The 11,709-nt window shown below is 31.3% G+C and overlaps 1 protein-coding gene across 1 annotated transcript; it reads right to left on the bottom strand.

Moving 5' to 3' along the window:
• Positions 1-1,100: 1,100 nt before the first annotated feature.
• On the bottom strand, positions 1,101-4,203 carry LOC124543812 (trans-1,2-dihydrobenzene-1,2-diol dehydrogenase-like). The gene is made up of 5 exons (XM_047122116.1): positions 3,998-4,203; positions 3,399-3,690; positions 2,926-3,172; positions 2,133-2,286; positions 1,101-1,609 (listed from the first exon to the last, which is right to left on the bottom strand). Exons 1-5 carry the CDS (start codon positions 4,200-4,202, stop codon positions 1,506-1,508), a joined length of 1,002 nt encoding a protein of 333 aa, XP_046978072.1. The 5' UTR covers position 4,203; the 3' UTR covers positions 1,101-1,505.
• Positions 4,204-11,709: the final 7,506 nt, after the last annotated feature.

The following is an 11,709-nucleotide window of genomic DNA, read 5'->3' as shown; positions in this document are numbered from 1 at the left end:
AAGCATTTTATGTTATACCAAGTTATTATCAAGAACATATTGGTGGTAAAAAAACTTTTTAGCAAATGTTATTTATGTAATATCATATTTTATATAAGAAATTAACATCGCCAAAATAAAAACACTCGGAACAAGACAATGATCCATAAACTACATTATGACAAACCAAAATATACCTCTGTGCTTCTTTAGTCAGAGGCCTCCCATGTAAAATTGGGCCTAATCTTAACGAGATAAAGTTCAAAATGGTTTATTTGTTAACTATGTGATGAGGGTAAAGAAAGCCGCCGTTGATTTGTGGATAATACAACACTGTTTTATGGTTTCCGTTTTATAACGAACTGTTTGGTTCAACGGTATTTCAATTACATACTTGTCATCGTTATTCATGATTATTTTACGTTTAACCAAAACGTTATAAAAAGGTAATATAACATATTGAATTCGAAAAGTAAAATTTTAACGTTCACAAATAAACCGCATTTTAATTTTGTAAAAACTAATGACAATATTGTTCGATATAATTTCGGTAATTATGTTTACAAAATCAATACAATCGCTTTTCATTGATAGTACATATTAATCTACATATGTAATTACTTATTACAAAAACAGGTTGCAGCGGTTTTGATAGATACTATGTGTCGAATAAATTTGTTGTTAAATACATAATTTAGTGTTCTCTGAAATAAAAGACGACAGTAATGCTCACAAATAAATGCATTTAATCATATGTACTTATGCTTATAACTAATATATATTTACTTAGTAGTAATCGCCCGCCTATATAATAGCTAATCGCCCCGGTTTTGCACGGGTGCAGTTCTGATACTTAATATACTACATAATGTGTTTTTTTCTACATCACTTTAGAAACATTTAAATTTATCAGTATTTCTCTAATATATTGTACATGTATTACGTATATTGAATTTCATCTTGAATCAATCTATTTATTCAAAAAAATCACATCAAATTCTATTTTGCAATTTTAAAGATCTAATCATAGGAATAGACAGCTGAAAGCAACTTTATTTTAATACTATGCAATGATAAAATGTCAATAATTTTCATGTTATTATTATTTCCTGTGTAATTTATTCATTTAGCCTTATTTTTGCATTCGTTAGTAGGTATCCAATGTTTTCGCTGTATTCATATTAATGTAGAAGTTAAAAAACGTGGAGTCAGTCAGCGGATATGAGTTGATTTTCATTTTTATTGAAATATAAATATATCGAAATGCTGTCGTTTAAAGCTAATATAAAAAATGTCTTTTGCACTCAAAGTCAATCACAAATCTTATAAAACAATTTTTTTTAAAAAGTACATTACAAAGTGGATAAATATTATATGTATTGATATTTTATAACAATTGGAACTTCTTAGATTTATTAAGCGATATTTCTATAAAATTGATTTATTGCGAAGTTTAAATATTAATTATATAAGATATAACAATTACTAAATATTCGATTTCAATTCTATGTATTATGATGTCGATTCTAATCGACATCAAAGTGTACCCCAACTTGTTTCCGAACAATATCTCTGAGCTTGGCAAGAATCAAGGTATCGTGGTGAGTCAGGCTCGGCGATTCTATTAAACCTGAAACGTCAAATAATTTATCGAACTTTGTATAAATATTTTTGTTTATTAACAACTATATTGCGTTTATTACTTTACGTAAAACGTTTGGTCTATGATTTAATTGATAGAACTAAGCCTTACAAATTATAAGTCCATATACGCTTAGGTATAACTTTTTAAGGAGTTAAAGACTGACATTTTTTTTTATTATGCTGGTCACACACAATAAATCGATGAGAACAAGGGGACTATGAAATAATTCGAGATCTTAAAAAAACAAAAAAGCAAAGTCATATCATCAATTTATCAGTGTTAGGCGTAAATCCTTACCTTCATTTTGAAAACTTTAAAAGATAAATTACTCAATTTTACTCTATATACTTTTACCTCGTGTTGCTTCATATGAATTTCTAATGGAAAACAATGCCTACATAAACATACATTAACAGCCTAGAAATTTCCCACTGCTGGGTTATGGCTTCCTCTCCCTTGGAGGAGAAGTTTTTGAGTATATTCTATCACTTAACTAATTTTGCCATACCTTCCTTAATACAACGTGCCGCCTCTATAGCTTCGTAAACAAGGCCGGCACTATTTTCGAAATTGTATTCAATTTTTGAAGAATGTAGCGTTATTTTTTCTTGTTTACCATCGACATGTGTCAAAGTTAGGGGAAAGTGGAAAGGCTCTTCTATCTAAAAATTGCAACAGAAAGTATATTAAAATTAAATTGGACAACTGCTTGCATATTAATATGTTTTCGGAGATACATCTTAATACTAAAGATAAAAACCAGGCATTTTCTGAGGAAACGAAAACGAGCACGATGTTTCTATTCTTAATGTTAACTGCATTCGAAGATCATCTTATAGAGCTAACCCTAAACCCAGGCAAATTCCCAATTTGCCTGGGTTTGGACCCGGAATCATAGGTTAAGATGCACGCATTCTAACCACTGGACCATCTCAGCTTTTCAATAGATAATAATAACACTCTTCAATAAAATTTTCCATTCCTAATCAACGATAATTAATCAACGTACCTATGTGTATTATCAGTTGCCAAGACGAGATGTTCAAGTACAAGTATGTAAAATTTAACCAGAATAACACGATTTCGAGCTCCCTAAATACGAATACGCATTTTTTTTAAATCATAAGCTCTGCAGTAGTGGTTATTGCTGGTGACGCATGCCAATCCAATAATCCGGAGTAGAGCTCAAGAAAACTTCTTCTAATGAAGAAAGAAGGTTTTTGACATTCAAAGATTGTTATTTGTTTTGCGTAAGTTAGAGATACATTAAGTGGTTATGATAGATTTAAATGGAAACGTACTGTGACTCTTCCTTTGGTACCAACAACTGTTGCTTTATTCCAAAGTTTAGCTTTTGTATGTAAATTGATAACAGCACGCCTTCCGCCTTTATATTCAAGAACAATCGTATCAATTAGATCCACTCCATCATCATTCAATTCTCCAACTGCAGTTGTTTTAATTGGTTCATCTTTGAAAATGAATTGTGCAAATTGTAATGCATAAATACCAAGATTAAGAACAGCACCACCACCGAGTTGCCTTTTACTGAAAAATAAATAAATCAATGTAACAACTATTAATATATTATCATTCTGATATATTTCTTCTGAGTTTCTTCTGATTTTCTTGCCGGTTCTTCTCAGTAGAATCTACCACCGAACCGGTGGTAGTTTCCAAAAAAATAGTTGTTAATGACGATTCAAAGGTGCTTGTAAAATCCTACTTGAATAAAGTATATTTTTATTTGATTTGGTAAATATTTATTAAGTACCTTATTCTTTCTAAATCTGCAATTAAAACTCCAAAGTTTACGTCAACAAACTGCAAATCTCCTAGATTTTTGGACTGCATTTCTTTTTCCAATGACATGTATAGTGGATTAAACCGTGACCAAATAGCTTCCATTAGAAAGAGGTTTTTCTCTCTTGCAATACTGATTAAGCTTTCGGTTTCTTTGTAGTTTAAACATAATGGTTTTTCGCAAAGTACGTGTTTACCAGATTCGAGAAACAATTTAGAAAGTCGATAGTGATCTGGATTTAAAGCCCCAATGTAGGCAATATCTGAAAAAGTCAATGGTACATTATTCGATTGTTAATTTTATTTCAAATGCTTCTTAGCACGATACCCTTATTGTTTCTATAACTCGAACTGTAACAGCTAAATTAAACCGTTCGGCCTAAAAGAATAAGCCAAAATTATATAATTCTTGCGTGTGTCATGACAATGCGTCCATAATAATTATTAAAAATATTTAGTGACTTTTTTTCAACGTCACGTATCTATTTTGTCAATGACCATTTCTAATTCGTTCAGAGTATATAATCCTTCGACTATTATTTCTTAATATAATAACAATTACGTTGTTACCGATCTCGTTTCTCTTTGCCATATCTTCGTAAGAGTCATAAACTTTGGCAATTTTGTGCAATTTAGCGAACTCTTCTGCCCTCGATTTATTTCGTGCAGCAACAGCAGCTATTACCTGATCTCCTTTTTTGGGGTAAGAGTTGACAGCATTGACAAAGTCATGCGCAATCTTACCAGCACTGACAATGCCCCAACGAATAGTCATCTGGATTAAAAGTGAAAAGGAATTTAAAATATAAATTTATATATTAGCTATTTGGTGTATTGCTCACTATTTTATTTAACTTAAAAATTTGCGGAAATGATAAATCAAAACTATATGGAGCATATAAATCAATCTTATCGATTATTAGAGATTTCTTTCCAAAAGTTTTAGGAAATTTGGTAATCGATCGGGTTGTATAGATTTTTTTGTTGTTTAAACATAATATAATAATTTATTATATTTATAAACAATAAACATTTGGAAATATCTTATATTATATTTACTACGAAATTATTTAAAATACTTAAAAAAATATATGAATGTTTTCTAACCAATATTTGAATATAAAAAGCTATTATTATTGAAATTAAACCCAATTTGTTGTTTACATATTTTAAGATTAGCTAATTAATTGAATACGTCTAGATTACAGTGAGGTTAAAAATGACAAGTAAACAATTGCTATAGTTTTTTGAAAGTCTGGTAAATCGCTATCTTGTTAAAATAAGGCTACACGCTTTATTTCGAGAATTGATAACATTAATTTTAATATAACAGTAACGGATTGTATATTTCTCACTTTTGGGCTGAGACCACCTCTCCCTTTGAGGAAAAGGTTAGGAGAATATTTCACCCCGCTGCTCTAATGCGGGTTGGTGGATTGACATGTGGCATCACTTGGTGGATTGCACATGCAGGTTTCCTTGCAATAATATCAATCAACGCCGAGCACAACATTAATTATAAATGTAAATTAAGTAAATGAAAATGCAGAGGTGCTGGCCTGGGTTTGAGCCCACAAACATCGATTATCATGCATAACCATAACAATACTGGGTCATCTTTGCTCATTATATTTAGTCTTTTATTGATTAAAAGAACTTTTTTTTAGTACATCATACATCAACAAAAACTATTATTAACATCAACCAACGTTTAAACAATATGTACTCAACGGAAAGAAAATGATTAATATATATATACCTAATTCAAATATTCAACCTTTTCTCTGTCATTTTATGATATCTAAACAACAAAAATATAAGGATTCATTCAAATTAGTAGGCTGGATATGATATGAACACGAAAATCTAACGTAGTTAAGCGGTGGATATTACAAAACTATGATGCATAAAAATAATCAAAAATTACATTTTAAAGAAATAATACTACTTATTGATGGTTTTAATGTACAGTCGAAAGCAATTAATGTCATAACAGTTCAATAATACTTATTGATGGTTTTAATGTACAGTCGAAAGCAATTAATATCATAAATGTTCTTACGTTTAGTTTCTGCGTCTGCGCGATCACAAATGACAAAATAAATTATCAGAGGGCTTAGCCAAATTTACATTTTACAATCGTAATCGCTAATAGAAAACTAAACAAATGTATGAGCATGACGTCATATCGAGGCGAAGTCACGTGGTCAAAACAAACGAATAGAAAAGACGTAGACAAGTTGACAACCGTTCATTAACTAATAGTATTGAATGTATTCGTTTCTATCGCGATAATCGCTAACTCCAGGTAGCCAAGTTACAGTTTTGACAAGCGCTGATGAAACGATGTCGAAATTTTTAAACGATTAATAGCAATCTTAGAAACTCAAATGAAAATGCTAAAAAATTGTGTCTTATAACTGACAAGTGTTTATTAAATCAAATTTTGGATCATTATTAACTTTTAAATGCATATTTTAAATACGTTGTTGTGTGCTGATGAAGGAGTGCGGCTTAGGCACCGAAAAAGTGACTTAAATCATCAGTGCATGGAGAAAATAAGCGTAATGCCTGCAACTATATTTTGGCAGCAATTTCGGCTAGACAAAGCTCCTTTGGATCGCCTCATTTCTGATGCGATCCCTCAAAGAAACGCAGAGCACGAGTATCCACGTTTCGGCTCCGTATGTCATGAAGGGTAGGACGCAATGGTTGAAGACTTTCGTCTTAAGGCACTGACGATGTAAAGATTCGACGTAACTTCCCAAACGCTAACTTCTAAAACCTAGCTGAATTCGATTGATCGAAGAATCAGCTAGCTCATTCAGCATTTGTTGTAGGTCTTGCAGCGTTTCTGCCATGCTGACGATGTCGTTTGCGAATCTAAATTGAGAGATGTATTCGCCATTAATGTTGATGCAATTTGTGATCTGCATGTGTAGGAATTGCTCGTAGGTGACACGCTGTAGGGCGGGTTGGCGATAACAGTTAGCGCCCCCTTTCACCCCAACACATCAAGACATTTATAACACAAGATTGAACACTTGACATTACAAAATTTTAAATATGAAGTACTAAATTCACATAACATAACATTTTAATTTACGAAGTTGCTAACAAGATTTGGCTCTTCCGGTGTAATAGATCTAATCTATAGTAGGTTAATACTGACTAACCAAATTTTCAGGTGACTCTGGATATCCACAACGCCCAAGCCCACGCCATGTCTATGTCACCTATCCTCAGTGCAGTTCATGGTTTTAGGGAAGACTGATACAATCAAATGCATGTGCAAACTCATAACTGTATTGAGTGCTGTTTTGGATTACTTATAGAACAGTGGAGATCTTTGCTCAGAGACAGGGTGTTTCACTATCAACCTCATGTAGCTAGTAATATTACAATGGCAAGTTGTGTATTACACAATATATATTTGCAAGCTGTCGTACCATCACCACAACCCCTCCCTGCTGCATATGATAATGGAGATGATAAAATTGTGGAAGATCCCACAATATATATTAATAATGAATAGGATATAGTTTGATTGTTTTAAGCGTGACTATGATTTTATTTTACGTTTCCTGAATATGAATTAAACTATTTATGTACTATATATTATCTAAATAATAAGTCATTGATTGTATTTTAAACATGTCCGGTTTTGAATTTGAAAGTAATGTATTTAATAATTAAACAAATGTATCATTACATCCATTATTTTATTATTTTAATTAAAATATTATCATTTACAATCAAACAATAGCCATGATTAAAAAATATATAATTTCGTAATAGTACACAAGGTAAGGACAAAAATAAAAAATGAAGGTAAAAAGGGTTTATTAAATATTACAAGAAGAAATCAATTCTATCAAATCAAAAAAAAAAAAATAAAAATCGAAATTCTCATTACTGATTGATAATAACGAATTCAAGGAATGATAATAATATAAACTATAAAATAATATTTTCACTGTGGATAATTATACTACTGGTGTAATTAAGCGATACATAATCGTAGAATACACAACATAGTACTTATAGTCTATATACACAAAATGGTCACGTTATTTGCTTATTGTATCTTATCTCAATAGCTAAAGAGATCCGATAACGTAGTGTAGAATAGATGAAGACCTTCTCTGAAACCGTAGGTTGACATTCGAGCAAGTACCGACTTTTTCTCCTTAATTGTATGTTTGTAGATCATACAAGGAATTCGTCTCTGTTGGTAAAGGATAATATCGTATGAAAGTCTTGCTCAACTTTATTTACTTGAATAAAGTTATAAAGATAAGCTTTTATAATTTATCATCTTACATTTTATTTGTTTTTTTTTTATGTTATGGTTATGGCCACCTGATGGTAAGTGGTCACCATCACCCATAAACAATGAAGCTGTAAGAAATATTAACTATTCATTACATCGTCAATGTGCCACCAACCTTAGGAACTAAGATGTTATGTCCCTTGTGCCTGTAGTTACACTGGCTCACTCACCCTTCAAACCGGAACACAACAATACTAAGTACTGTTATTTGGCGGTAGAATAACTGATGTGTGGGTGGTACCTACCTAGACGGGCTTGCACAAAGCCCTACCACCAAGTAATTGTCCATTTGTGTTCTTGCCTTTTGTCTATTAAAATATTTATCTTAAGTCAAATAGCAACTTGTATAGTTACTAATTACTATATATGTAGTACTAATTATTGTCCGCGGTTTCGCTCGTATTTTAAGGTTTTGGTTGTCACGTGTTAGGTAAAGAAGCCTATGTGCTTCAGTGGAGTTCAACTTTGCTTCATACCAAATTGCAACAAATTTAGAGTTTTTTTTTTGTGAGAGAGCGAGAGTCAGACAAACAGAGTTACTTTCTAATTTGTAATATTAGTATTGATTTATTTGAAAAACATTTAACAATTGTGGTTAAAATAATCATCTAAATTTAAAGTAAAATTCAATGCAGTTGACATCACTGGAAAATTTAATTGCCATCCCAATTAAATGCTATATCCATTGGTAATAAATAAATAAGTACTTCATTTAATCGCTAACCATTATGGTTAATTAGTGGAATTAAAATCTTATGCCTCGACAACGATACGATTGAACGTTCGTATTAATTATATAAATAAAGAATAATACTTATTATATCACTGCAGGCAATAATTATTATCATTCATATTTACTTTGATTGCCGTGTAAGAATAACTAGGTACTAAGTGACTTGCCGGTTCTCCACAGTAGAATCTTCACTTCGAACCGGTGGTAGCTTTAAATTTAATTTAAATACCTGAAATGAGTCAATAAGCTTGCAAGAGCCTATTTACATAAAATATATTTAATAAATAAACAAGAGATAACATCACATACATTACTCTGATCCCAATGTAAGTAACTAAAGCTCTTGTGTTATGGAAAATCAAATGTAACGAAGATACCACAAACACTCAGACCAAGACAACATAGAAAACTAATGATAATTTTGATGATATGACTCGGCCGGCAATCGAATCCGGGACCTAGGAGTGGCGGACCCATGAACACGGTGTACACACCAATCGACCACGGAGGTCGTCATTTTATATTATAAATAAGATTTTGAATTACTTGCAATTTCATCTAAGTATTAGAAGTATTCAGTATAGAGTATTCAGAGTCACATCAAATCCATAACACCGTTTAAATCTTCATTTAGTTTGAAGATTTAGTCCATAAACTGACAGTACCGTAAGATATATACAGCAGTTCTTATGTACCCAGAACCGCTTGCATCAAATCATCAATCTTTCTAACTTTAAACATTTTAAATATATTTATTTATGTGATAATTCCCAACTGAAGTATGTAGGCAATTACCGCGCCATAAATTAGGTCGGCTTCGTCAAAGGTAAACTGTACGATCAACATCTAGATTCTATCATTCGCTTAGATTTAAAAAAAATTATAAACATTGTTGGATACTCGCTCGCTTTATAAGCGACCATTATTAACTGCTATATATTGTTGATAGAAAAGAACAGAGCTATAATTATGAACGTACGACATATTTACGTCCAATTAAATGACATAATTTTGAAATGTAGGTTGTTACAAGTGGAATGAAGTATGTTTTATTTATTATTATTTGTTGGTTAGGTTAGTTCTCTTTCTAATGTTAGTCTAACAATACCAACAAATAATAATAAATAAAACATACTTCATTCCACTTGTAACAAATTAGAAAGAGAAGGAAAGACAATAAGCAGTGATACAAACATGAGAATAAAATAATAACTACCACTTAAGACTTTTTATATATAGATTTAAATATAATCAAACAATATTTTCTCTATAGGGAATAGTTCGAACGAAATATGAATGCAGCAAAAAGGCTGGCACGGTTACCTCATTAATTAGAGGATTCTTTAGCCTCTAGAGAAATAGGTCGCGGACCATCGTAGTGTACTCGTGATACTTTTTTTTAAATGAGAGGAAAAACTGCAAACTTTGCAAGCGAAGGCTGAAGAGGAGTGTACATTGAGATTCAAGTTGCGAAAAAATGAATGTTTTTTTTTTTTTTTATTACGTTTCGTTTTTTAGAAAAAATTAAATTAGGCTCTTTTCAATTTTTATCGTTTAAGTGTTGTTAATAAGTTGCAAAGAGTAATATTTGTTTGTTAAATAAAATGTTTGGATTGTGGTACAAAAACAAACGACAGAAAATTATCCAGTAATTCAGAGCAAGAAGCCTATAATTTTATTTGTGAACAGGTTCATTATCCTAACAGCCGACATAATAGTAAAAAAAGCATGATTTTTTATTGATGATTTGTTAAATTCAAACCTTTAATCTACAATAGTATATATGTATATGAGCTACAATCTTTAATATGCATGTATTTACAGACATCTAAATACTAAGATTTAAAGTACTAACTATTTATTGTAATTTCACTCTTTCACTAATGGATTGTTGTCTATTATTTAAAACCAACTATTTTTCCGACACTCTTCTTCTAATTTGCAATTATTTTTATTGAGTAATTAGCAAACTTAATTATATGAAAGAAAATAAATTTATCTGTCAATTACTCCAGCTTGACTTAGCCAATAAATCAACAGTAATTAATTTAATGTAATATTTAAACCGGGACTTCAAATTAATATGCATAAATTAATTTACGGGGGATACTTACATATTTTACCCAAAATACTTTTTAAAATTCTTCTTTATTTAAAATGGTTGTCATAAACATTGGACAATTGGACATTGGGTATTGGCCGTGATAAAAAATATAACCACCACTTATGTGCACTACCTTGGAAACTGACGCTGAATGACACTGGAAGACTTAAAAGACTAGGACAAACAATACAAAACATTGTTATTGGTCGAAAAAACACCACGGCTTGCATAAACACCAAGTAAAGTTATAAAGGTGGAATTAAATACGATAAATATAAAATGTAAATGTAAATAATAATTTTGCCGTTTACAGTTTCAAAAGCGCCAAATATTTATATATTTTTTAAATGGACGAAACGTAAATAACTCAGTGTAATAAAAACGATATAATCTTTAAATATATACGAATATTCACGATCGTACCGATCTTGAAACATTGTAGCGAGCAATTAACTAAAACAATCATTAACGGTAACGATCGTGATAAGGGCCAGCGACAGATGGAAGAACTAATTAGTGGCGCGTAGGATTGTACTACAAGCCGAATTGTTCTCTGTGGGTTTACGGAATAAATCCTTTTGTAATTTATACGTATGTACACGTATTATATCGGCTTTGTTAGCGACTGGTCCTTGGTTACGGGGCTATTGTATTATTATTACTAAGAAAATCAAATTTAGAGAATATAGAAATATATAGAATATAAAAACTATTCATACATTTTTTAATTTATCTAGCTGAGATGGCCCATCGGTTAGAACGCGTGCATCTTAACCGATGATTGCGGGTTCAAACCCAGGCAAGCACCGCTGATTCATGTGCTTAATTTGTCTTTATAATTCATCTCGTGCTCAGCGGTGAAGGAAAACATCGTGAGGAAATAAAAAATACCTGCATGTGACAAATTTCATAGAAATTCTGACACGTGTGTATTCCACCAACCCGCATTGGAACAGCGTGATGGAATATGTTCCAAACCTTCTCCTCAAAGGGAGAGGAGGCTTTTAGCCTGGCTTTTAGTGGGAATTTACAGGCTGTTGTTGTTGTTGTAATTTATCTAACTTCTACTACTATCAAAGATACATATACTACTACTATCAAAGATCTGTATT

Source organism: Vanessa cardui, chromosome 3 (genome assembly GCF_905220365.1).
Source record: "Vanessa cardui chromosome 3, ilVanCard2.1, whole genome shotgun sequence".
Classification (NCBI taxonomy): Eukaryota; Metazoa; Arthropoda; class Insecta; order Lepidoptera; family Nymphalidae; genus Vanessa; species Vanessa cardui.
The sequence above is the reverse complement of the archived record's forward strand: the minus strand, read 5'-3'. Positions and strand labels throughout refer to the sequence as shown.

Bases quoted from the DNA above. Each gene is read 5' to 3' on its own strand.
- LOC124543812 (XM_047122116.1), bottom strand. From the start codon at position 4,202: ATGACTATTCGTTGGGGCATTGTCAGTGCTGGTAAGATTGCGCATGAC. The intron at 3,691-3,997 runs GTAACAACGTAA...TGACTTTTTCAG, and splicing joins GGCAAAGAGAAACGAGATCG to ATATTGCCTACATTGGGGCT. The intron at 1,610-2,132 runs GTATGGCAAAAT...TTGACGTTTCAG, and splicing joins GGCACGTTGTATTAAGGAAG to GTTTAATAGAATCGCCGAGC.